The sequence below is a fragment of the Erinaceus europaeus genome, chromosome 22 (assembly GCF_950295315.1).
Source record: "Erinaceus europaeus chromosome 22, mEriEur2.1, whole genome shotgun sequence".
Lineage (NCBI taxonomy): Eukaryota > Metazoa > Chordata > Mammalia > Eulipotyphla > Erinaceidae > Erinaceus > Erinaceus europaeus.
In genome coordinates, this window is record NC_080183.1 from 1,598,619 (window position 1) to 1,625,450 (window position 26,832).

The following is a 26,832-nucleotide window of genomic DNA, read 5'->3' on the forward strand; positions in this document are numbered from 1 at the left end:
TGTCCAACCGGAAGTCCAGTTTGGGCCATGAAGGGGTGTGAATAAAGTGATTTTAAAGCCCAAAGGCCTCTTTGTTATAAAAATAATGATATTAATAATGATACTCATAATAATCATCTAAGAAGCGCCCAAGCCCCACCCTCTCAGCCCCCTGCACCCATCCTGAAAGACCATCTTAACAACAGAAGTAGGGGGTGTGACGGTGGCCACCTGGTTGAGCGCACACATGACAGTGACAAGGACCCAGGCTCGAGCCCCTGGTCCCCACCTGCAGGGGGAAATTTCATGAGTGGAGAAGCAGGGCTGCAGGTGTCTCTCTCTCTCTACGTCCTCCTCCCCTCTCAATTTCCCTGTATCTCTATCCAATAATATATAAATAAATTAATATAATTTAAACATTACAAATAGAAGTAGGGGGGTTGGGCAGTGGCATGCTCGGTTGAACGCACTTGTTGCCGTGAGCCAGGACCTTGGTTCAAGGCACCCAGCCCCTACCTGTGGGGGTGGGGGTGGGGAGGGCTTCATGATCAGGGAAGCAGGGCAGCAGGTGTCTCTGTCTCCCTCCCTCTCTGTCTTCTCCTCCCCTCTTGATTTCTGTCACATAAATAGGCATTTTAAACAACACGTGTAAATAGAGGCAGAAGTAGGGTTCTGCTTTGGACCCTCACTGCTGAGAGCTGGGTGTACGGGCTCCCAGCCCCCACAGTCCTCACCCGGGTTCAGATCGTGGGGGGCTGCAGGGAGGGGGCGGAGGTGGAGTCCGAGTTCTTTGCAGCGCTCAGGAAGATCCGGCCTGGCCCGCTCGACCGTGTGTTGAAAATCGCTTTGTTTTCTGTTTCAGAGATTTCATCTTTGCTAACTGGGTTACGGGGCTTTTGTTTATAAATTTCACTGTAGGACCACGCTAGCTACATCCAGCTGAGGAACGGCGCAGATCTGGACGGCAGGAAAGACCGGATCTCACCCAGGTGGGCGGCTCCCCCCACCAGGTGCACGGAGCCTTCTCCATTGTCATTCTGTAGTCGTGCGGCCTACCTGGGGGCAGCGTCCCTTCCCAGCTCTGCTTTTGTGGGCTCCGTGATCTGAGATGGTACCAGAAAAATACCTGTGCAGGGGACAGTGAAAGTCAGTCGGATGTTGGGGTGGCAACTGGGGGAACAGATGATGATAAAACTGACAAGGGGGTCGGGCGGTGGCGCAGCGGGTTAAGCGCACGTGGCGCAAAGCGCAAGGACCAGCATAAGGATCCCGGTTCGAGCCCCCGGCTCCCCACCTGCAGGAAAGTCAGAAGGTCTGCAGGTGTCTGTCTTTGTCTCCCCCTCTGTCTTCCCCTCCTCTCTCCATTTCTCTCTGTTCTAACAACGATGACATCAATAACAATAACTACAACAACAATAAAAAACAACAAGGTCAACAAAAAGGGACAATATAATAAATATAATAATAATAAATAATATAATAATAAAACTGACAGACTTGGCTCAGGTGATGATTCCAGTTCCAGAGAAGTCTGGGTCACAGCTCATTAATTCATTCATTTTTATTCATTTTCAATATTTATTGAGTAGAGACAGAAAAGGGAGATGGAGAGATAGAGAGAAAAAGAGACCCCTGCAGCCCTGCTTCACCACTCATGAAGCTTCCCCCCTGCAGGTGGGACCAGGGGCTTGAACCCGGGTCCGTGGGCACTATAAGGTGAGCACTTTACCATGAGCACCACCACGTGATCCTTTTAAAAAATTCTTTGTTGATGAGACAGCGGAAGGTAAGAGAACCAGAGCATCATCCTGGCACAGGGATGCCGGGGATGGGCTCCAGGACCTCCACACTTGAACCACCCTGCCACCTCCCAGGCCACTGAGTCTCTTTTTTTTTTCTTCCCACTGGGGTTATCTCTGAGGCTAAGTGCCTGCCTGCCCAATTAATCCACTGCTCCTGCTGGTCCCTTTTTTTTTTTTTTAATATCTTTATTTATTGGATAGAGACAGACATTGAGAAGGAAGGGGGTGTTACAGAGTGAGACAGACACCTGCGGCCCTGCTTCACCACTCGCAAAGCTTTCCCCCTGCAGGTGGGACCAGGGGCTCAAACCCAGGTCCTTGCGCATTGTAACGCGTGCTCAATCAAATATGCACCACCCGCCCCCCCTTTTTTTCCTTGGTAGGATAGAGGTAATTGAGAGGGGAAGGAGCACAAGAGAGATGCAGACGCCTGCAGCTTCCCTGCACAGGTGGGGACCAGGGGCTTGAACCTGGGTCCTTGTGCACTGTAATGTGTGTGCTTAACCAGGTGCGCCACCACCCAGCTCCTGAGGGCCACGTCTTTTTTTTTTTGTTTTGCTTCTAGGACTTTGCACCTACAAAAATTCACTGCTCCTGCAGACATCCTTCCTTCCTCCCTTCCTTCCTTCCTTCCTTCCTCCCTCCCTCCCTTCCTCCCTCCCTTCCTTCCTTCCTTCCTTCCTTCCTTCCTTCCTTCCTTCCTTCCTTCCATTCTCTTCTCTCCTTCAGATGGGCTAGAAACAGAGTGTGAGAGAGAGACAGAAAGAGAGGCACCACGGAACTGCCCCACCTGCTCCTGACGCCGCCCGTGTGTGTTGCTGTGAACGCAGTGGCAGAAGCCAGCCCCTCTGCTCTGGGGGTGGGGGTGGCATGAGGCGATACCCCGGGTGCTGCCTGGCCCCGGAGCCTGACCTGTGTCCGTGTTTGTGTCGCCCCTGCAGGTACAATGCTCAGAGGTTCACTGAGCTGGTTTTCCAGTTCTGTGGCATCAGGGCAGACATGAAGCGGGAAGGCAAACATGCCAAGATATCCGTGAAACTATTCCTCGCCTTTCAGACCACAGGCCCGCCTCGTCTTCTGTCCTGAACGTGCCTTATAGAGCCACCCATGGAGCACCCCGGGGAGCAGGGACCGCCAGCATCCTGGCCGCTCTGGGAAGCCTCTCTCGAGCGAGAATCACAATCTTGCCTTGTTCTGTGGGTTTCTCTGCTTGCCACGGGTTTGGTGTGGCCTGAGAACACAGAATCTGCGGCAGAGATCTGTCTAGATACTTACTGCCAACACCCCATCTTATAACCCTGTGAACTCCACTCCTCTGGAGAGAGAGAGAGAGAGGAGGAGGAGGAGAGGGAGGAAGGAGAAGAGAGAGGCAGAAGGAGGAGGAGAGAGAAAGAAGAGGAGGAAAAAAGAGAGGGGGAGGAGAGAGAGAGAAAGACGCACTCGGAGAGAGAGAGGAGAGAGTGTCTCTCTGCCATAAAATAGAGCTATAAATTCATGTTTCCCAGTGAGGATGACAATCATTTAGGCTTTTATGACAGAGATAGACAGACAGACAGACAGACAGACACCTTGGAGATACAGCCTTGGGGGCTGAGGCATGTGTCTTGAGTGCGCATTAACATGTAATGAGGAAGAGAGCTTGTGTTTCTACTTGCCACCTGCTTTTCAAGCCTTCACCTGAGTCTCCTCTCGGCCTGAGGTCACTGAATTGGGGGCGTCTTGGGCGGGTGTCCCTCCTTGCCTCTCCACCACACACCCCAAGGACCCTGACAAGCTTAGTCGCTGGGCTTGCAAACGCAGCCTCGCCCAGCAACGCCTGCTACCCTCACCCCTTCCTCTGTGGGGTATTTGGAGCCGTGGTGGCCAACCCCACACAGAACCCTCTGGGCGCTTCTGTTGCCCAGCAGGCGACAGCAAAACACCATTTTAGCATTTAGCCCTTCCGCCTAGGCAGAGGAGCTCCGTGGATCTTTTTAAAGAATGTGACAGTGGGGGAACCCACTGCTGCTGGTGGCCTTTTTTTTTTTAAATTTTTTTTTACATTTTATTTTTTCCCTTTTGTTGCCCTTGTTGTTTTTTTTTGTTGTAGTTATTGTTGTTGTTGTTGGATAGGACAGAGAGAAATGGAGAGAGGAGGGGAAGACAGAGGGGGAGAGAAAGACAGACACCTGCAGACCTGCTTCACCGCCTGTGTAGTGACTCCCCAGCAGGTGGGGAGCCGGGGGCTCGAACCAGGATCCTTACATGCTGGTCCTTGTGCTTTGCTTAACCCGCTGCGCTACTGCCCGACTCCCTTTATTACCATTTTTTTTTAATGAGAGAGAGAGAGAGAAAGGAACCCTGCTCAGCTCTGGCTGGTGGTGCTGGGGATTGAACCTGGGACCTCAGAGCCTCAGGTGTGAGGGTGTTTTGCAGAACTATTATGCTTCGTCCCAGCCTTATAGTTATTATTGTACTGTTACTGTTATTATTACTTTACCCAAAGCTCTGCTCAGCTCTGGTGCTGGGTTTGAACCAGGGACCTCAGAGCCTCAGGTGGGAGAGTCTTCTGCTAAACCGTGATGCTGTCTCCCCAGCCCACAGTGGCTGTTTTTAAAACTCTGCCACCGGGGAATTCTCTTGCTGTAGATGACCCTAGAAGCCCCTCCAGCTGGAGCCCAGGAGTAAGGCAGAGTGGTCGGAACAGAGTTCGGGGGGAGGCAGTGTGGTTGCTACAGGGCGGGGGTGCCTTTGGCCCTCAGCTGACCCATGAGGCTGGGTGGGCATCCCTGTGTGTGGAATGGGGTAACAGCACCCCTGCTGGTGGGGTGGGGTGAGGGGTGCCCTGCCCGGTCGTCCACCTTGAGGGTGTGGGGGGCGTCTCCCCGGCACCGAGGCCTCACTCAGAAGCCGGAGGCCGAGTGGGAACAAGGTGTCACCCATAACGCCGGTCCGTGTCTCCCCTTGCAGGAAGGCCAAGGACTCTGGGGAGGCGGTGCTGCCCTCGGGCCTGAGCCCCCCGGCCGAGTCTCTGGGGCAGCTGGTGCCTCCGGACGTGCTTTACTTCATGCTCTTCCTCTGGCTCCTGGTGTACTGTCTGCTGCTGTTCCCGCAGCTGGAGGTCAGCGGGCTGTGAAGGCACCACCCCCACCTGGGGGACCCCACCTCCCTCTGCTCCCTGTCTTGGATCCGGCAGAACTTGGAGGACCTCAGAGAAATTAAGTGTCTCCCCGCGCCCACCACCGTGTCTCCAGGTCTCTTTCTTGCTCTGGGGGTCCCGGCCCGCTCCCCCCGGCTGTGTGTGGGGGCTGGAGTTCCGGCCCCTCAGGCGAGAGCCCTCCCGATAAGAAGGAAGGGGGCCCCCACCCCCAGGCCCGGGCCAACCTGCCCACAGCAGCAGCCAGGAGAGGGACTGGGCTTGGTTCCTGGCGCCCTGGAGTCTGGGGGTGGGAACTTCCTGGGGGCCAACTGCACCTCCTGCCAGCTCAACCCTGCGAACAGACATCCTAGCAGGAGGTGACGCTCCAGTCGTTTACACCCCAGATTACACTGGGGGGTGAGTAGGATTTTTTTTGGGTAGGAGGGGGGGTGTTTTAGATTTTAACTTTTTGCCTTGATTGTGCTGAGCCCAAGCTGTGAATCTTCTCAGAGCTGAAGTCTTGGGGGGGGGGGTCAGAGAAGGATCTGGAGGCTGATGAGCCCTCTGCTTTGCCTGGGGGTCTCCGGGCTTCCCATGGGTGGCCTCTCTGCACAGCCCCAAGTCCCAGAGCCCCCTGGGAGAGCAGCTTTGTCTGAGCTGGGGCTGAAGTCCTGCCCCCAGAAGCCTTTGCTCATGGCCCCGAGGGGACACTCCTGACTCCTCCCCTGACCCTCTCCCCCATGGCCCCTGCCACTCTGAGCCCTTTGTCTGGCCCTGTGACTGTCTCCTGGAGGGGCCTCAGGGAGTGCCCAGGCCAGAGCAGGCCACACCCCCAGGGGAGCCCCGTCTTGGGCCCATGAATTTCGGGGGGTGGCTTTGTGAACGGTCAGCTTCAAGTGTCTTCCTTTAGAACAACAGCCATGTGTCAAGCCAGCCCCCTGTTAGCTGTGCCCCGTTTCTGCCCCCAGGCAGTGCTGTTCAGTCAAGCCTGCTCCTGGGTTACCTGAAGCTTCTCTGTGGCCCTGGGGCTGGTCAGCTCAGCAGGCCATCATCCTGTGAAGCTCATTTCTCCCCTCAAACCAGGGCCTTGCCTCCCTGTCCCTCCTGCCAGTCACCGCCCCCGCTGTGCTTGCAGCCTGCCTTGCCCCAACTTCTCCAGAACCTTCCAGCCCAAAGCGTCAGGGGGCTTGGGGCGGGTGTACCCTAAAGGCTAATGTCCAGAGGAATATGAGCCCCCCTGCCTCCCCCCCTCAGAGCTCAGAGGCACAGAGGAGAGAAATGGCGGGTGTGGTGTTTTGTGACCTTAAACCACTAGGCAGATGCTAGAAGACACAGGCACTGAGTGGCGGCCAGACGCCGAGGGTCTCTCGTCAGCCTGGTGCATGCCTGGCCCCCCAGTGCGTGTGCGGTGGGGGTGAGGGGTGAGGTGTGGGGGCATGTGGAGTGCTCTTGGCTCTCCAGCCTGCGTCTCTCTCCTCCAAGGCTGTCTGTCGCCCTGTGCTCCGCTCAGTCGGCACGTCTCCCCGCCCTGGTCTGTCTACCTGGCTGGCGGCTCGGGCCTAGTCTAACTTGGGCCTCTTTGGAGAGGAACTTGAAGCTGTTGTGGACGCAGGGCCTCTCCTGACCCTCACCAGATGCAGGGCGGGAGGGGAAGAAGAGAAAATAGTGAGGTCAAGGCTCCTTAGTGCGGAAGCACAAACACTGGACTCTCACCCATCCGCAGAGGCCCGTCTCTGCCACCTGCTGCCTGTGACCTGCGCGCAGGTGTGGGAAGTCACAGGTGTGGGAGGCCTTTGTCCTCAGTCACCTTCCTGTCCTCAGGCTCCTTCCTTCCATCTTCCTTCCTTCTCCCATTCCCTTCTCTCTCTCTCTCTCTTCTCTTTACTCTTTTAAAAATGTATTATTGCATAGAGACAGAAATTGAGAGGGAAGAGGAGGCAGATAGAGACGCCTGCAGCCCTGCTTCACACTCCTGAAGATTTCCCCCTGCAGGTGGGGACCAGGGGCTCGAACCGGGTCCTTGCGCACTGTGACGTGATGCTTAACCAGGGGCATCACTGCCTGGCCCCCCTTCTCTCTCTCTTTCTAGCTTCTTTCCTTCCTCTTTATCTTTCCTTCCTCCCTCTTCTCCCTCCCTTTCTCTCTCTTTCCCCTCTTCCTTTCTTCTTCCCACCAAGATTATCGCTGGGCTCAGTGCCTGCATGATGACTCTATTGGCCCTGGTGGTCTTTATGGAGAGGGGGAAAGTCCTGCTTCACTGATCCTCAAGCTTCTTCCTGCACGAGGACCAGAGAATTGAGCCCACGGGTCCTTGTACTTGGTGACGTGTGCACTCTGCCGGCCTGGGCATCAGGAGCCCACGTTCTCGCTCAGGACCACCTGCCTGGGCAGGTGATAAGCCTTGGACTGCAAGTCCCAAGAACTCTGTTTCGAAGTCCGCTCACTAGGACAGTGCGCTGCTTGGCCACGTGCACCGCCTGGCTTTGAACCCGGCCCCTGCTGCTTCACGGAAGCTTTGGTGCTGTGGTCTCTCCCCCCCCCCCCCCCAAAAAAAAGGCCTTTTAGATTTAAAAATCCAAAGGTGGGCAAGTTTTTTTGTTTTGTTTTTAAAAATCTCAGCAAGTGGCCTATCTGCGTGACATGAATGTGCTCTGTCCGAGGGAATTCCAAAGCTTAGAACATTCTCTTCTGTCTTCAGTGTTTGAGGAAGGTGCCTTCAGGAAGGGGTGGATCCAGCACCAAGTGGTCTTAAAGGTACAGAGGCCAGAGCTGAATATACATAATGGGGCAGGGACCTGTGTCCCGGACTCTCAGAATTCGTAACTCTCCCTCTCGGTCCCCTCAAATTGAGTCTGTGGCTGAGTCCTTGCCCGTCCACACGTCCAGCTGCGGGGCCTCTCCCTCGTCCCCTCCCTTCACCTTACCCAGTAGACTCAAGTTGGCACAGAGATCCCACTAGACTCAAAGGCTGTCTACATGCTCACACTGGGCCCCTTTCACCAAACTCGGCCATGTCTGTGCAGGGGCCCCTGGGAGCCAGCTGGGGTGGCAAGGGGTGCAGAGGGTGCCCTTCAGGGAGACTGGTCTTTTGCTCTTGAAGTTGTGGTCTGCCAGCTGCTTGGCACCCAGCATCCATGCCAGTCATAGGAGCCAAAGACAAAAGCAAAGTGGGAAAGTAAGCGTCTCTTAGGACCCATTGGCCCGCTGACTAGACCCGGAAGTGGGTGGCACCTTCCAGAAGGTTCTGTTGGATGGTGAAATGGGGTTTATTTTCCCAAAGTGGGTGATGTCGCCCACAGACCCACTGCTACCATTTATTTGGTCCTTACTGGCAGGACCTGAAGCTATCTGAGACCTTTTACTGCCATTTCTAGGAAAACTACTGGGGGGGAAAGAGGGATGAAAGGTTATTTTGTAGAAAGATTTATTTTATCTATTTAGGGTCTACATAGCTATAGGTTTATAAGAAAGCAAGAGGGATCTTTGTACAAGTCTATGAATGTGCACTCTTATTTATTGATTATTATTAATGAAGTTATAAATGACTGTTTGCACAATTTATACCCATGAACATAAACTGGAGTGTTTGTAATCTGACTTTGCTATTAATGGAGATTGGGCTCAGTGCTGGGATGAGAGGTCTTGTCAAATTCTGTGGATTCTTAAGAAATTTTTTGAGAATAAATTTCGTGACTTGACGGTCTCATTGGTTGTTCGTATTTCTGTGTGCCGTTGGTGACTTTGCCGGTCAACACTCACATTCTTCTCGTTCTTTCTGCCAACAAGAAGGTCTGTGGCTGGGATGAAACCAGCCTTGACTTGAGGCAGCAGAGGTTGTATGGGGTGGCGAGGATGGATGGTGGCACACCTGCTTGAGCACAAGGAGCCGGGTTCAAGCCCCTGATACCCACTTGCAGGGGGAAAGCTTCAGAAGTGGGGAGGCAGGGCTGCGGGGTCTCTTCTCTATCTCCCCCTTCCCTCTCGATTTCTGATTGTGTCTCTCCAACAAATAAAGAGAAAGTGCTCTGGCTCCAGCCTGCACTATGAATCCACTGCTCCTGGAAGCCATTTCCCCCCATTGCTGCTGCTGTTGGACACGACAGAGAGAAGTGGAGAGTGGAGGGGAGGCAGAGGGGAAGAGAAAGCACCAGGGAGGAGCTCTATCTCACCACAGTGTTCACTAGAGAAGAAAGGCAGTTTCCTTATTGCTGATGACATCCCACTTGCAATATCTACCTTTAGGACAAGTGTCAGATGGCCAGTGTCAGTTTAGAGACGGGATAAAATGCAAGCACACCAGCCCCAGAGCAGGATGGCCTGGGTTCAAGTCTCGGCTGTTCCCTTACGGGCTTCTCACCCGACATTTTGGCTGTGTGTGGGATGGTTACAGCACCCACCTTCTGTGACTTGCAAAGGCCGCAGGTGAGACTGGCAGCAATAGCAAACCCTTTGAAGGTTTAGTGGCCGGGTGGTGTCACCATGCACAAGGACCCAGGTTCAAGCCCCTGGTCTCCACCGGCGAGGGGAAAGCAGTGTTGCAGGTGTCTTCTCTGCCTCTCCCCCTCTCTGTCATGCCCTTCCCCTTCAGTTTCTGGCTGTTTCTATCCAATAAAAAAGATAAATAATACATACTCATGTCTTGGGGCTGGGTGGTGGCACGCCTGGTTGAGCACACGTGTCACAGTGCACAAGGGCCTGGGTTCACGCCTCCTGTCCCCACCTGCAGCGGGAAAGCTTTGCAAGAGGTGAAGCAGGGCTGCAGGTCTCTCTAATGAAACAAATGAATCAAATGAAGAAATTGGAGTCGTTCTGGCACTCACATGGAAACATTAAGAAACAAAAGAGACCAACCGGCTCTCCACGTGTCCAAACATGGCCACGTGGCCACGTGGGGGCGGCCTGGGGCTCTTCCTGCGCCCCCACTTGGGACTCCCCGACCTGCGGGGCCCGAAGGCCGCCCACACTAGGCTGGGGGCTGCCGGGACCCTCCACAAGACCCTGGAGGGTGTCGCTCTTGCACCCACAGGTGCTAGGTGGGTGCTAGGTGCTCAGTCCCGGGGGCGTCACTCTCCCTGTCTGGGGCCTGCCTGCCAGGGGCTTCGCTTGCCCCAGTCGCCAGGCCGCTGGGGCTGCAAGGTGGGCACCGTCCCCGTCTGGGCAGCTGGGCGCCCCACTTCCGGGGAGAGGCGGGCGCCCGGAGGGCTCCCCCAGCGCAGCGCAAGGGCGCGGGCAGAGGGCCAGTGCAGGGGGCCGGCCGGCGAGTGCGCGGAGCGGCGTGGGTGCGCCCAAGGTGCCCCTGGGCCGGGGGGGGGGGGGGTGCGCGAGCCCGTAGTCCCGCTCCGCCGGGCCGGTGCCCGCCCCTGATCTCCCCAGTGCGCCCTCGGGACCACCCCCGGGCCACCCCCGGGCCTCCCCTAAGTAGGCCTTGGTCTCCAGCCCCGCGCAGGGCCGCGCCGCCAGCCCAGAGCCGCTCCGCCCAGCAACCGCTGTGTCCCGGCCTCTGAGTGGCTGGGGAGCCAGGGTTAACCTTTCACCGCGGTGCTGCGGCCAACCACGAGCCGGCTCTCATGAGCGCGCGGGCGCGGGCGCGGGCGCGGGCGCGGGCGCGGGCGCGGGCGCGGGCGGCGATTCTCCAAACCCAGTGCGCCATTGGCGGCGGGCGGGCGGGCGGGCGCTACGTAGTCTACGTAGCGGGGCGGCGGGCGGGCGCTACGTAGTCTACGTAGCGGGGCGGCGGGTGGGTGCCACGCAGTTTCCGTAACGGGGCGGCCGGTGGGCGCCGCGTAGTTTCCGTAGCGGGGCGGCGGGCGGGCGCTGCGCAGTCTCCGCAGCGGGGCGGGCCCAGGTGGATGAAGTGACCTGACAGCGGGGACACGGCGGCGGCGACGGGAGGAAATGGCGGCGGCGGGCGGCGCCGGGAGGTCCGGGCTGTGACGCGCGCGCCCCGGCGGGCGCCGATGGTTCTCGAAGGCCCGCGGCGCCCCGAGCTGCAGGTAAGGCTCCCCGGCCGCATTGTCCCGCAGGGCCGCCGCCACCCCACCCCGGCCCGCGTGGTCCGGCCTGCGGTCACCGCCCCGCACCCTGGGCCTCCGATCCCAGGGCCCTGCACCCCTGGCCTGCGGCCCCCTGGGACCCCCTGGTTTTATACCCCCGGCCGTGCACCCCGGGCCTGTGATTCCCGGCCTTACACCCCGGCCCTGCACCCCAGGCCTGTGATTCTCGGCCTTACACCCCGGCCGTGCACCCCCAGGCCTGTGATTCCTGTGATTCCCGGCCTTACACCCCGACCCTGCACCCCAGGCCTGTGATTCCCAGCCTTACACCCCGGCCCTGCACCCCAGGCCTGTGATTCCCGGCCTTACACCCCAACCCTGCACCCCAGGCCTGTGATTCCTGTGATTCCGGGCTCTGTACCCGACCCTGCACCCCAGGCCTGTGATTCCCGGCCTTACACCCCGACCCTGCACCCCAGGCCTGTGATTCCTGTGATTCCCGGCCTTACACCCCGACCCTGCACCCCAGGCCTGTGATTCCCGGCCTTACACCCCGGCCCTGCACCCCAGGCCTGTGATTCCCGGCCTTACACCCCAACCCTGCACCCCAGGCCTGTGATTCCTGTGATTCCGGGCTCTGTACCCGACCCTGCACCCCAGGCCTGTGATTCCCGGCCTTACACCCTGACCCTGCACCCCAGGCCTGTGATTCCTGTGATTCCCGGCCTTACACCCCGACCCTGCACCCCAGGCCTGTGATTCCCGGCCTTACACCCCGACCCTGCACCCCAGGCCTGTGATTCCTGTGATTCCCGGCCTTACACCCCAACCCTGCACCCCAGGCCTGTGATTCTCAGCCTTACACCCCGGCCGTGCACCCCCAGGCCTGTGATTCCTGTGATTCCGGGCTCTGTACCCCGACCCTGCACCCCAGGCCTGTGATTCCTGGCCTTACACCCCGACCCTGCACCCCAGGCCTGTGATTCCTGTGATTCCTGGCCTTACACCCCGGCCCTGCACCCCAGGCCTGTGATTCCCGGCCTTACACCCCAACCCTGCACCCCAGGCCTGTGATTCCTGTGATTCCCGGCCTTACACCCCGGCCCTGCACCCCAGGCCTGTGATTCCCGGCCTTACACCCCAACCCTGCACCCCAGGCCTGTGATTCCTGTGATTCCCGGCCTTACACCCCGGCCCTGCACCCCAGGCCTGTGATTCTCGGCCTTACACCCCGGCCGTGCACCCCCAGGCCTGTGATTCCTGTGATTCCCGGCCTTACACCCCGACCCTGCACCCCAGGCCTGTGATTCCCGGCCTTACACCCCGGCCCTGCACCCCAGGCCTGTGATTCCCGGCCTTACACCCCAACCCTGCACCCCAGGCCTGTGATTCCTGTGATTCCCGGCCTTACACCCCGGCCCTGCACCCCAGGCCTGTGATTCCCGGCCTTACACCCCGGCCGTGCACCCCCAGGCCTGTGATTCCTGTGATTCCGGGCTAGTACCCCGACCCTGCACCCCAGGCCTGTGATTCCTGGCATTACACCCCGACCCTGCACCCCAGGCCTGTGATTCCTGTGATTCCCGGCCTTACACCCCAACCCTGCACCCCAGGCCTGTGATTCTCGGCCTTACACCCCGGCCGTGCACCCCCAGGCCTGTGATTCCTGTGATTCCGGGCTCTGTACCCCGACCCTGCACCCCAGGCCTGTGATTCCCGGCCTTACACCCCGACCCTGCACCCCTAGGCCTGTGAGCACTGGCCGTACATTCCCAGCCTTGCACCCAGGCCCTGCACACTGGCCCTGCACCCCAGGCCTGTGATCCCCCAGCCTTAAATGCCAGCCCTGCACCCCCAGGCCTGTGAGCCCCTGGCCCTGCACCCCTAGGCATGTGAGCCCTATGATTCCGGGCTCTGCACCCCAGTCCTGTGATCCCCCAGCCTTAAACGCCAGCCCTGCACCCCCAGGCCTGTGAGCCCCTGGCCCTGCACCCCTAGGTGTGTGAGCCCTATGATTCTGGGCTCTGCACCCCAGGCCTGTGATTCCTGTGATTCCCGGCCTTACACCCCGGCCCTGCACCCCAGGCCTGTGATTCCTGTGATTCCCGGCCTTACACCCCGGCCCTGCACCCCAGGCCTGTGATTCTCGGCCTTACACCCCGGCCGTGCACCCCCAGGCCTGTGATTCCTGTGATTCCCGGCCTTACACCCCGACCCTGCACCCCAGGCCTGTGATTCCCAGCCTTACACCCCGGCCCTGCACCCCAGGCCTGTGATTCCCGGCCTTACACCCTGACCCTGCACCCCAGGCCTGTGATTCCTGTGATTCCGGGCTCTGTACCCGACCCTGCACCCCAGGCCTGTGATTCCCGGCCTTACACCCCGACCCTGCACCCCAGGCCTGTGATTCCTGTGATTCCCGGCCTTACACCCCAACCCTGCACCCCAGGCCTGTGATTCTCAGCCTTACACCCCGGCCGTGCACCCCCAGGCCTGTGATTCCTGTGATTCCGGGCTCTGTACCCCGACCCTGCACCCCAGGCCTGTGATTCCTGGCCTTACACCCCGACCCTGCACCCCAGGCCTGTGATTCCTGTGATTCCTGGCCTTACACCCCGGCCCTGCACCCCAGGCCTGTGATTCCCGGCCTTACACCCCAACCCTGCACCCCAGGCCTGTGATTCCTGTGATTCCCGGCCTTACACCCCGGCCCTGCACCCCAGGCCTGTGATTCCCGGCCTTACACCCCAACCCTGCACCCCAGGCCTGTGATTCCTGTGATTCCCGGCCTTACACCCCGGCCCTGCACCCCAGGCCTGTGATTCTCGGCCTTACACCCCGGCCGTGCACCCCCAGGCCTGTGATTCCTGTGATTCCCGGCCTTACACCCCGACCCTGCACCCCAGGCCTGTGATTCCCGGCCTTACACCCCGGCCCTGCACCCCAGGCCTGTGATTCCCGGCCTTACACCCCAACCCTGCACCCCAGGCCTGTGATTCCTGTGATTCCCGGCCTTACACCCCGGCCCTGCACCCCAGGCCTGTGATTCCCGGCCTTACACCCCGGCCGTGCACCCCCAGGCCTGTGATTCCTGTGATTCCGGGCTAGTACCCCGACCCTGCACCCCAGGCCTGTGATTCCTGGCATTACACCCCGACCCTGCACCCCAGGCCTGTGATTCCTGTGATTCCCGGCCTTACACCCCAACCCTGCACCCCAGGCCTGTGATTCTCGGCCTTACACCCCGGCCGTGCACCCCCAGGCCTGTGATTCCTGTGATTCCGGGCTCTGTACCCCGACCCTGCACCCCAGGCCTGTGATTCCCGGCCTTACACCCCGACCCTGCACCCCTAGGCCTGTGAGCACTGGCCGTACATTCCCAGCCTTGCACCCAGGCCCTGCACACTGGCCCTGCACCCCAGGCCTGTGATCCCCCAGCCTTAAATGCCAGCCCTGCACCCCCAGGCCTGTGAGCCCCTGGCCCTGCACCCCTAGGCATGTGAGCCCTATGATTCCGGGCTCTGCACCCCAGTCCTGTGATCCCCCAGCCTTAAACGCCAGCCCTGCACCCCCAGGCCTGTGAGCCCCTGGCCCTGCACCCCTAGGTGTGTGAGCCCTATGATTCTGGGCTCTGCACCCCAGGCCTGTGATTCCTGTGATTCCCGGCCTTACACCCCGGCCCTGCACCCCAGGCCTGTGATTCCTGTGATTCCCGGCCTTACACCCCGGCCCTGCACCCCAGGCCTGTGATTCTCGGCCTTACACCCCGGCCGTGCACCCCCAGGCCTGTGATTCCTGTGATTCCCGGCCTTACACCCCGACCCTGCACCCCAGGCCTGTGATTCCCAGCCTTACACCCCGGCCCTGCACCCCAGGCCTGTGATTCCCGGCCTTACACCCTGACCCTGCACCCCAGGCCTGTGATTCCTGTGATTCCGGGCTCTGTACCCGACCCTGCACCCCAGGCCTGTGATTCCCGGCCTTACACCCCGACCCTGCACCCCAGGCCTGTGATTCCTGTGATTCCCGGCCTTACACCCCAACCCTGCACCCCAGGCCTGTGATTCTCAGCCTTACACCCCGGCCGTGCACCCCCAGGCCTGTGATTCCTGTGATTCCGGGCTCTGTACCCCGACCCTGCACCCCAGGCCTGTGATTCCTGGCCTTACACCCCGACCCTGCACCCCAGGCCTGTGATTCCTGTGATTCCTGGCCTTACACCCCGGCCCTGCACCCCAGGCCTGTGATTCCCGGCCTTACACCCCAACCCTGCACCCCAGGCCTGTGATTCCTGTGATTCCCGGCCTTACACCCCGGCCCTGCACCCCAGGCCTGTGATTCCCGGCCTTACACCCCAACCCTGCACCCCAGGCCTGTGATTCCTGTGATTCCCGGCCTTACACCCCGGCCCTGCACCCCAGGCCTGTGATTCTCGGCCTTACACCCCGGCCGTGCACCCCCAGGCCTGTGATTCCTGTGATTCCCGGCCTTACACCCCGACCCTGCACCCCAGGCCTGTGATTCCCGGCCTTACACCCCGGCCCTGCACCCCAGGCCTGTGATTCCCGGCCTTACACCCCAACCCTGCACCCCAGGCCTGTGATTCCTGTGATTCCCGGCCTTACACCCCGGCCCTGCACCCCAGGCCTGTGATTCCCGGCCTTACACCCCGGCCGTGCACCCCCAGGCCTGTGATTCCTGTGATTCCGGGCTAGTACCCCGACCCTGCACCCCAGGCCTGTGATTCCTGGCATTACACCCCGACCCTGCACCCCAGGCCTGTGATTCCTGTGATTCCCGGCCTTACACCCCAACCCTGCACCCCAGGCCTGTGATTCTCGGCCTTACACCCCGGCCGTGCACCCCCAGGCCTGTGATTCCTGTGATTCCGGGCTCTGTACCCCGACCCTGCACCCCAGGCCTGTGATTCCCGGCCTTACACCCCGACCCTGCACCCCTAGGCCTGTGAGCACTGGCCGTACATTCCCAGCCTTGCACCCAGGCCCTGCACACTGGCCCTGCACCCCAGGCCTGTGATCCCCCAGCCTTAAATGCCAGCCCTGCACCCCCAGGCCTGTGAGCCCCTGGCCCTGCACCCCTAGGCGTGTGAGCCCTATGATTCCGGGCTCTGCACCCCAGGCCTGTGATCCCCCAGCCTTAAATGCCAGCCCTGCACCCCCAGGCCTGTGAGCCCCTGGCCCTGCACCCCTAGGTGTGTGAGCCCTATGATTCTGGGCTCTGCACCCCAGGCCTGTGATCCCCCAGCCTTACACCTGGGCCCTGCACCCCGGCCATGCACCCAGGCCCTGCACCTCCTGGCCTGTGAGCCCCTGGCCTTACACTCCCAGCCTTGCACCCATGCTCTGCACCTCTGGGCTTGGGATACCCCAGCCTCACATCCTGGCCATGCACCCCAGGCATATGATCCCCGGCCTCGCTTGCACTCCCAGCCCTACACCCCAGGCTCTGCACCCCCAGGCCTGTGATCCCCCGGCCTTGCACTCCCAGACCTGCACCCTGGCCTTGTACTCCCAGTCCTGCGGTCTCCTGGCCCTGAGACCCCATCACCCCTTGGCTGTGCACCTCCACACTCCCAGGCCTTGCATCTTCCCTTGCACCCCTGCGTTTCCCTGTCTCTTCGTGCCCTGTGCCCACCCCCCAGTCATGTGCCCCCAAGTCTCTCTCCATGCCTACCTGCACTCACACCCTTGCCCTCCTGAGACCCCAGGCCCTTAAATTCCCCCCCAAGCCGTGCACCCTCCCCTAGCACCCTGAGTCCCCGGCCCTGTGCAGTACCCCCCAAGTCCCTGTGCCCCCCAGGTCCCAACACCCCCTCCAGATGGTGAGCCCTGCAGGCTGGGCTTCCGGAGAGAGTGGGTGGGGGCCTGGGGAGTGCCTCTGACAGGTGGGCTGGTGCGCCCAGTGGTGTGGGAGGGGGTTTGCTTCCTGGGCAGGTGACCAGAGCTGGGTCCCCAGGCCTGGGTGGCTGAGACCATCTTTCAGACCCTCCCCTCTTTTATTTATTTATTTTTGGGGAGGGTGTGTGCAGAAACCTGCTGTTTGGACCCTGTGATTCCAAGAACTGTTTTAATGGAGCCTATAGGCTCGGGGGGGGGGGGGGGGGAAGACCCATGCCCGCTGTATGCCAGCGCCCTGGGCTTGTTTATGCAGATGACCTCTGCGCCAAACACGGGCGCCAGGCCCTGGAAGGCCTCATCCTGGAAGGTGCCCGGTGGGGGTCTGCACCCATCTTTTCAGTTAGTGCTTTCTGGGAGACGCTCCACGCCAGGGCTCTAAGGGCTCCTGGGAGGTGAAGACATACCCCTCAGTTTGGACAGGAGGTTTGGTCTGGGGCTTTAATTTTCTGAACCATGAAAGTCCAGCTTTGTCAGCTGTCTCTGTGTGGGGTCTGTCTTTCTTTCTTTCTTTCTTTCTTTCTTTCTTTCTTTCTTTCTTTCTTTCTTCCTTCCTTCCTTCCTTCCTTCCTTCCTTCCTTTCTTTCTTTCTTTTCCTTCTTCTTCTCAAATGCAGCCAACTTGGCCAGTGGAAAAAGGAAGACACTGAGGAACTTGGAGAGAAAAAAAATGCAATGTGCTTTTAAAAGCCTGGTTGTGTTAGTAAACACCTGCTCAAGTTTGTAAATGGCGTTTGTCACCCAGAACTCTGGTAGTGAAATTCGAGGGTTGAAATAAGATTCTGGACGAACAGTAGGGGTCTTAACACCACAGTGCTGGGACATGTCAGGGAACAAAGCTCTACAGTGCTCTGATTCGCCTTGCAAAGTGCCGCCTTGCGAGGTAGCTCACTGCCTGTGCCATCGTTCGTTCTCCAGCGGCCTCGTGCGTGGGCGCCCGTCACAGCAGCTCCAGACGAGATAAAAGTTTAAACAGTACCGCCTCTGTGCCCATCTCAAATCTGTCCGTGGTGGCAAGGCTCAGGGGTTCTGTTCCTGCTGCCAAGACGCGGCTTTAAGGAAAAATATTTGCAGGATGGATCCTGGGCACCACCATAAGTCGGAGCTGAGCAGTGTGATAGCTGTGAAACAAAAAAAAGAGGAGAGAAGAAAAGATGTGTGAGTCAAGTCTGATCTGGGAGACCTTTCTCCCCCGCCACGGATGTTAGCGAGGGCTTGCTTCATTTTTTTTATATTTACTTATTCATTTTCCCTTTTGTTGCCCTTGTTGTTTTTTATTGTTGTAGTTATTATTGCTGTTCTTGTTGTCATCATTGTTGGATAGGACAGAGAGGAATGGAGAGAGGAGGGGAAGAGAGAGAGAGGGGGAGAGAAAGACAGACACCTGCAGACCTGCTGCACCGCCTGTGAAGCGACTCCCCTGCAGGTGGGGAGCCGGGGCTCGAACTTGCTTTCACTTTTATGCTGTATCTGAATTGCTCTCTGCTGCCTTGCACCCGGGGCTCTGGCTGGCTTGTGGTACAGGAAGAAAACTCCACTCCTGAGTTTTATTGTCTTGGGTTCAGGAGACATTCTGCTTGGATGTGTCTTCCGGTTTTCAGCTCAGAGTGATTTGGAGATGCTACTTTTTAGAGCGAATGAGTGTACTCCCGGCCTCTGTCTGACAGGAAGGATACTTGTTTCTTTGAGAAAGATTTTCATACTTTCTCTCACTCCTGACTTTCACCTGGGGGTCACGATTGTAGCAAGGAGAGAAGGGAAACACTCACCAGTACAAAGTATCTCCTTAAACATAACGGGATGTTTCTGGCGCCTTGGTAGAGACCCTCGTTTCATCCCTGTGGCAGCCGCAGGCCAGTGCAAACATTGTTGTCACTTCACAGGCCAAGTAACTAAGAGGCAGAGAGGGTCCTGCCCGCATGGCCACGCGGTGCCTCTGAGCACGGACGGGAGTCGGTGAGCGACTTCAGGCGACCTGAGCGAGTCCGAGCTTCCCTCTGCTCCGCCAGAATCCAGAGCACAGCCGAGCACCTCAGCCGCTTGAAGGGGCCACTTCTAGAGTCGTTCCATCTTTCTGGACTGAAACCCTGTTTCTGCTCAACACTGTCCCGTCACCCTCCCCCAGCCCCCCTCTGCTTTCTGTATCTGGATTCGACCAATCTCGGAGCCTCACACAAGCAGAGTGATTCCTGTTTGCCCACTTTATTTCATGCCCAGAGTGTCTTCAGGGTCCATTCAGCTGGCGGCCTGAGCCAGAACTCCTTTTTGAAGGCAGAGTAATATTTCAGTGTGCGCGTGCGTGTGTGCGTCCTCTCCTGCTTACCCGCACTCATGGGTGGACTCTCGGGCTGTTGTGACCAGCCCGGCCGTCCTGAACGGGCGTGCAGACACCACGTCTCTGCTTTGCTCCTTTGCGGTGTGCCCAGCGGTGGTCAGAATGTCTCTGGCCCTGAGGACATTCATCACCTGCTGAGTTTCCTTGGGGCTCTTCCAGACAGTCACCACTTATTTCCTCCCAGCAGTGCCTGGGTGTCAGTGCAAAGACTCCTCTGCTCCAAGCTGTGGCTTTTCTCTGTTTTCTGATCCTGGTCCCTGTCTGTCACCTGACGTAGACTCAGGTAGCTGGAGGTCGGCTGACCTGTCCTGAGCTGTGGAGGAAGACGCCGGGAAGGTTTGCTCCCTCCTGTCAGGGCTGATCTGGGGCCGCGGGCTGGCTTGTTCGTCTCGGACTTGTGCTTTTGAGGGCATGTGAGAGGGGCCTCGTTCCGAAAGCCTCGAGGGTGCATGCTGCTCCCAGCTGTGCTTCATTTACTTTGCCGTTATTGCCTTATCTTTTTGGCACCCGGTCTTGCACATACAGGCCTCCATTGCTCTCACTCCCACTTTTTAAACTTTTGTTTAGGGGCCGGGTGGTGGCACACCAGGTCGATCTCACCTATTACAATGAGCAAGGACCTGGGTTCGAACCCCAGTCTCCACCTTCAGGGGGAGGGCTTCATGAGTGGTGAAGCAGGGCTGCAGGTGTCTCTCTGTCTCTCTCCCCTCTCTATTTTCCCCTCCCTTCTCAATTTCTGGATGTCTCTATCAATAAGTAAATATTCAAAAAGAAAACCAACTTTTATTTCAGATAGACAAACAGACCACAGCACCAGAGCTCCCCCCCTGCATGACGTGGGTTCCCACATGGTGCCAGGGCTTCAGCCAGGGCCTTGTGTGCGGCAGAGTGTACACCCCGCGTGGCGAGCCGTCTCCCGGCTTCTGTGTCGTCCTCCGGGATAGGTTTCTTTGTGCTGTTTTCTCTGTCGTTGGGTGGCTTGAGGGCAGCTGCCGTCTCCTGAGGCAGGACCCTGCTTCCTTCACCGAGATCTCTCCAGGTCCATGTTTCTGAATTCTCTTATGTGCATTTAGTCCTTTTGGGATTCAGGCTGGTTGCTAGTCCTTACAGAGTCCTGCTAGACCGACTCTCGTGTTACTGTGTGTTGCCAGAGACGCCACGTGTTGCTTTTTTTATATTTATTTTTATTTATTCATTAGACAGAGACAGAGAGAGATTGACAGGGAGAGGGAGAGAGACAGAGACACCTGCAGCCCTGCTTCACCACTCGTGAAGCTTCCCCCCTGCAAGTTGGGGACCAGGGGCTTGAACCCGGGTCTTTGTGTGCCATAGTGTGGGCACTTAGCCAGGCGCGTCACCGCCTGGCCCTGCTTTTTTTCTTTTTTCTTGTCTGCTTAGAGAAAAGGCTGGAGTTGTTCCCACACTAACAGGTGCGGGAGAGGACCGTGAGTGTGAGGGTCCAGCCGGAGCTGCGGAGTGCGGGCCGAGCCGGGCCGAGCCGACCAGGAGCCCAGGGGAGTGGCACCTACCCGCCACACAACCACTCAGTTCTTGATCAGTCGCCACAGAAGGGGAGGTGGGGCTGGGGCTGGGGCCGGGGCCGGGGCCGGGGCCGGGGCCGGGGCTGGAGCCGGGGCTGGGACTGGGGCTGGAGCCGGGGCAGGGGCAGGGGTAGGGGCAGGGGCAGGGGCAGGGGCAGGGGCTGGAGCTGGAGCCGGGGCTGGGGCCGGGGCCGGGACTGGGACTGGGACTGGGGCCAGAGCCGGAGCCGGAGCCGGGGCCGGGGCCGGGGCTGGAGCCGGGGCCGGAGCTGGGGCCGGGGCCGGGACTGGGACTGGGGCTGGAACCGGGGCCAGGGCTGGGGCTGGAGCCAGAGCCAGAGCCGGAGCCTGGGCTGGAGCTGGAGCCGGGGCTGGGGCCGGGGCAGGGGCTGGAGCCAGAGCCGGAGCTGGGGCCGGGGCCGGAGCCGGAGCCGGGTCTGGAGCTGGAGCCGGAGCCGGAGCCGGGACTGGGGCTGGGGCTGGAGCTGGAGCCAGTGCTGGGGCTGGGGCTGGGGCTGGGGCTGGAGCCCGAACCGGGGCTGGAGCTGGAGCCAGTGCTGGGGCTGGGGCTGGAGCCGGAACCGGGGATGGAGCTGGAGCTGGAGCTGCTGGGGCTGGAGCCGCGGCTGGGGCCGGAGCCGGAGCCGGAGCTGGAGCCGGAGCCTGGACTGGGGCTGGGGCCGGGGCCGGGGCTGGGCTTGGGGCCGGGGCTGGGACTGGGGCTGGGACTGGGACTGGGACTGGGGCCGGAGCTGGAGCTGGGGCTGGGACTGGGGCTGGAGCCGGAGCCGGAGCCGGAGCCGGAGCCAGGACTGGGGCTGGAGCCAGGGCTGGGACTGGGGCTGGGGGCTGGGGTCTTGGGCCGGGGCTGGAGCTGGGGCCTGGGGCCGGTGCTGGGGTCTTGGGCCAGGGCTGGAGCTGGGGCTGTGGGCTGGGGTCTTGGGCCGGGGCTGGAGCTGGGGGCTGGGGCTGGTGCTGGGGTCTTGGGCCGGGGCTGGAGCTGGGACCAGGGGCCGGTGCTGGGGTCTTGGGCCGGGGCTGGAGCTGGGGCTGGGGGCTGGGGTCTTGGGCCGGTGCTGGAGCTGGGGCCGGTGCTGGGGTCTTGGGCCGGGGCTGGAGCTGGGGCTGGGGGCTGGGGTCTTGGACCGGGGCTGGAGCTGGGGCCAGGGGCTGGTGCTGGGGTCTTGGGCCGGGGCTGGAGCTGGGGCTGGGGTCTTGGGCCGGGGCTGGAGCTGGGGGCTGGGGCCAGTGCTGGAGTCTTGGGCCGGGGCTGGTGCTGGTGTCTTGGGCCGGTGCTGGGGTCTTGGGCCGGAGCTGGGGCCTGGGGCCGGTGCTGGAGTTTTGGGCCGGGACTGGAGCTGGGGGCTGGGGCTGGAGCTGGGTCCAGGGGCCGGTGCTGGGGGGTCATGGGCTGGGGCTGGAGCTGGGGCCAGGGGCTGGTGCTGGGGTCTTAGGCCGGGCTGGAGCTGGCTCCAGCTCCCTAGAGGAAGCAGTAAGTGGCCAGGTTCCGCGGGCTCTCCCCCGGGTGCAGACAGAATCGCCGGGACTCTTAACATCAGACACTGGAGGAGTCCCTGGCCGGGCGAGGCCTTGCCCCTCTCCGGTGACGCGATCACCACCATCAATGGTGCCCATGGGCCATCAGACCCACCCGGGCTCCCGGCTGCTGCGAGCGCCTCTGTCTGACGCCTGCACTTGCCCAGATTCTGAGGCAGCTTAGCTGCCCGTCCCCTGTCCCCTGTCCCTGTCCCCTGTCACACGCTGGTGTGCTCTGCTCGTAGTGAGAGATGCGCGACGCCCGTGTCCGCTCTGAGTTCTGGCAGCTCATGTGGCGTCGTGTCTTGAGGTTTAGGGACAGGGAAGGGCGGGTTGTGGCCATGTCGGCACGCAGCAGGCGCTCCTCGTCTTGCGGGAGACGCCGGCAGCTCTGGGGATGGGTGCAGCCCGTGAAGGCTCTGAATACCACCGGTCTTCCCTGTGCGGCCCTCGGGTCAGGCGCTGACAGGACCCTGAACTGGAGACCAAGACTGTCGCAGAAAAAAAAAAGAGAAATGTCCTCTTCTCTTTTTAAAAATATTTTAATTTTTATTATTGCATTAGAGACAGAGAGAAATTGAGAGGGGAGGGGGAGATAGAGAGAGACACCGATAGCCCTGCTTCACTGCTCAGGAAGCTTTACCCCTGCAGGTGGGGACCAGGGGCTTGAACCCGGGTCCTTGGGCACTGTAATGTGTGCGCTCAACCAGGTGCGCCACCACCCGGCCCCGAGAAGAAATTTTCTGTCCTATCTGGGACTTGCACTGACTTCTTGGTGAGCCTGGTAGTTGGTGTGGTCCTTTTCCTTTCTCTCCTTTCATATTTTATTTATTGGATACACAGAGAGAGAGAAGTGGAGAGGGAATGATAGAGAAGGGGGGAGAAAGAGACCTGCAGCCCTGCTTCACCACTCATGAAGCTTCCCCCTGCAGGTGGGGGTTGGGGCTTGAACCCGGGTCCTTGTCACTGTAACAAGTTGCCACCAGGTGCACCACCACTCGATCTCTTCAGGGGACGCAGCTCCACATGTGCAGTGGAGAATTGAAAAGACTGCAGCTGGAACTTGTCACAGCAAGTCAGTTCAGAATAAAAAAGATGATATTGGATTCGGAGTGCAGGCACTGAAACCTAGCGTTAACCCTGGAGGTGGTAATAACGACAACAACAATAATTATAATTCCTTCACTGCAATAGTGAGAGAAGAGTCTCTAATTCCAGGCCAGTCCTTGGAATGGTGGAGAATAGTTCTTTGATTACGGAGTTATTTCAGTAACCTCATTATGGTTTTTTTAAAATTTTTTTTTTCTTTTTAAAAGATTTTATTTATTTGATAGGGTAGAAGGAATTGAGAGGGGAGAGACAGAGAGATCCTTGCAGCTCTGCTCCACCCCCTGTGAAGTTGCGCGGCCAGTCAGTGGGCTTATTTTGATGCAGAGGAGAAAGGCCGCAGCTGACACACGTGCAGTTCTCTTCATAGCCTCTCTCCCCTCAGAGGTTCTTCTTATGCATTTTTATTTAATTGTTACTGGATGGAGACAGAGAGACATTGAGAGGGAAGGGGGAGAGAGAGACAGAGAGACACCTGCAGCCCTGCTTCACCTCTTGCAAAGCTTTCCCCCCACATGTGGGGACAGGGGGTTGAACCCGGGTCCTTGTGCACTGTAACATGTGCGCTCAGCCAGGCACACCACCACCCGGCCCCTGGCCTTGAACTTTTTAATAATGGTCACTAAGGAATAATTGATAAAAAAATCAAAATAACTATAGATAAAATCCATTTGTCCATTTGGAAAAATGACATCTTTTGGGGGCAGTAAAAATGATGTTTATCTGTGACAACTTACACTCAGGACGTCCCAGTTCACAGGGCTGGTTCTTAGTTACAGAAGTTCAACTTGTTACGGACCAGGTGCTCGGGATAAGGAACACGCCCTGTGGTGGGGTTTGGTAGTGGCTCAGATGAATTCAGTTGAATTCATTTTCATGGGGCCAAGAGGTGTCTCACCCAATAGAGCACACATGCTCTGTACAAAGACGCAGGTTCAAGCCCCTAGTCATCACAAGAGCACCGGCTTAGGGCAGGTTTCATGAGCCATGGGGCAGTACTGTGGGGCCTCTCCTCTCTGCCTTTCCCTCTCTGTCTTCTGTCCTTGACAAACAAAAAAACTTAACAAGAAAAAGAGGTAGTTTTTATGCTCCTGTATTCCGGTCTCTCTGGGTCCTCCAGCCTCCATCTTGTCCTTTTCTGGGGCAGGTTAGGTGGTCGGTGGGTGCTTGGGGTCGCCCACCACCCCTGGCTGTCTCCTCACCCCCCCCTCATCACCTGTCATCTCTCCTCTCTTCCCTCTAAGCTGAACTCCAGTCAGGTGGTCCTGTGGTCCAGAATGCAGACTTGAAGTTTGCTGAATGACTGATGTAAGACACAGGAGGTGAGGCAAAAAAAAAAAAAAAAAGAAAAAAAAAGAAAAAAGAAAAGAAAAGAAAAAAAAAGAACAATTAACTAATAATAAAAATGAGTTTTTAAATTTTTAATTTATTATTGGATAGAGACAGAGGAATTGAGAGGTGAGGGGAGATAGAGAGGGAGAGAGACAGACACCTGCAACCCTGCTTCACCACTTGTGAAGCTTTCGCCCTGTAGGTGGGGACCAGGGGCTTGAACCTGGGTCCTTGTGCTCTATGATGTATACGCTTAACCAGGTGTGTCATCACCTGGCCCCTAGTGAGTTTTTTTTTTAATTGGGAAAACCAGCTCAGATTTTTAAGATTTGACTCTGATATAAAATTGGACCATTTTCACTCTTTTGTGCTTGCCAGCAGATAGCCATGTGTATATTAAGGAATAATGAACATTTTGCCGCGGGGCTGTTGTCTCTTCTCACCACTATTTACTTTCCCCCAGACTTCTGTGGGTCTGTCTCAGGCATCATGCTGTTCCTTGCTAACTATGTGGCTTTTATCTCTTTGTTCAAAACCAGCGGCTCAGGTGACTTGCAAGGCCCTCAGAGCTCCCTGGGGCCTCTGTGGGGGAGGAGAGACGGGGACCCACTGAGGGCAGGGACACAGGGACACAGGAGCGCGGGCGGGCGGGCGGGTGGGGCAGCACGGGGAGGAAGAACCTGGAGACAGAGGGTGTTGAGACCTGTGCTAGGACACTAGGACGGGCTCCTCAGGCCTCCTTAGCGGCTCTGCAGTGAGTCACTTCCTTCCTTGGCCTTGGGCCAGAGGGCGGCCACCTTCACAGGGACATTGCCGCCCTGCTCAGGACAGAAGGGGGAGGGCAGAGACTCCTCCGGGCTGCCTCTTCCTTTGCCGTCAGCTCAGAATAATCCTACACCTGAATCCTGTTTGGTTTTGTTCCCTTCCTTTCCAGGACCCCATGCACGTGCGGTTCTGTGAACTCCCCTCCCTTTTTTTCCGTTCCCTCCAGGGTTGTCTCTGGGGCTCGGTGCCAGCACTGTGAAGCCACTGCTCCCGGTGGCCATTTTTCCATTTTATTGGAGAGGACAGAGAGAAATTGAGAGAGAGGGAGAAAGGAAGAGAGACACCTGCAGCCCCGCTTTACCACTCGTGAAGTGATTCCCCCCTGCAAGTGGGGAGCCGGGGACTTGAACCTGGATGCTGGCACTTAGTACTATGTGCGCTTAACCAGATGCACCTCCTCTTCCTTCTTTTTAAATTTTGTTTATTTATTATTGGATAGAAACAGAGAAACTGAAAGAGGAGGGGGAGGTAGAGAGGGAGAGAGACACACCTGCAGCCCTGCTTCACCGCTCGTGAAACTTTCCCCCTGCAGGTGGGGACTGAAAGCTTGAACCCGGGGCCTTGCACACTGTCCTGTGTGCACTTAACCAGGTGCACCACTGGCTGGCCCTTCCTTCGCCGTCTTCTTCTAGTAGTACTCCTTCTCCTGACTTATTTTATTCATTTTACTGAGAGAGACACAGAGGCCAGAGGCTGCTGAGCTCTGGCTGATGGTGCTGGAGGCTGAGCCTGGGCCCTCAGAGCCTCAGGCAGGAGAGTCTGTGTGCAGAGCCATTAGCTTCACTGTGGTTTCTCTCAGACAGACGGACAGAAGGAGAGACACCAGCACACTCCTCCGGCACCTGCGGCGGGCTCCCGGTGTCTCCCTGGGGTGCTGGGCTCAGGCGAGCAGGGGAACCGCTCTCAGCTCTCACAGGCCGGCCGCCCCGGGCAGCAGATGTGGCAGCAGATGTGGCGGTGGCGTGCTGGGCTCCCTGCTTCCGTGAATGATTCACTAGGACTGTGCTGGACCCAGTCACTTGGCCTTTTTCCTCTTAATCTGAAGTGGCTTCTCAACGTTTAACTTTTATGAAGCTGGTGTTTGCGGGGTTGTTTTGGAATGAATCCCAGACTCGACTGTCAGGTCTTTCTGATTAAACGTGGGTTTTACACTTTCAGCAGAAAAACAGCACACGAGTCACACTAGGAGGCCTCCCTGCCAGCGATGTTCAGTGTGTCGCTTTGAGGTGGACCTTGCCAGATTTTCCAGTGTGGAAATACTGATTTTCATTTGAACCCCCAGGTAATCTAGAGAGGGGTGCTTTCAAGTCAATGTAGTTTTTATTCTTTCTTTAATTTAACCTGCTAGTT

At 58.5% G+C, this 26,832-nt stretch overlaps 2 protein-coding genes across 16 annotated transcripts in view; both read left to right on the forward strand.

The window, feature by feature from the left end:
* Positions 1-7,439, forward strand: part of CLMN (calmin) — a 59,520-nt gene extending 52,081 nt beyond the window's left edge. For 7 of the 10 annotated variants that reach the window (XM_060181007.1, XM_060181008.1, XM_060181005.1 and 4 more), the window contains one exon: positions 4,731-7,439. In XM_060181007.1, the coding sequence (XP_060036990.1) occupies positions 4,731-4,982 (252 nt within the window). In that variant the 3' untranslated portion in view covers positions 4,983-7,439. Of the gene's footprint in view, positions 65-897; positions 969-4,730 lie in introns of those variants that run through there. The other 3 variants (XM_060181006.1, XM_060181015.1, XM_060181011.1) reach the window with 2 other exon arrangements.
* A 3,181-nt stretch (positions 7,440-10,620) lies between these two features.
* DICER1 (dicer 1, ribonuclease III) overlaps positions 10,621-26,832 on the forward strand; it is a 72,235-nt gene continuing 56,023 nt past the window's right edge. For 5 of the 6 annotated variants that reach the window (XM_060181000.1, XM_060181002.1, XM_016190795.2 and 2 more), the window contains exon 1: positions 10,623-10,892. The gene's annotated coding sequence lies outside the window, so the exon portion shown is untranslated. Of the gene's footprint in view, positions 10,893-26,832 lie in introns of all 6 variants that reach the window. The other variant, XM_060181003.1, reaches the window with a different exon arrangement.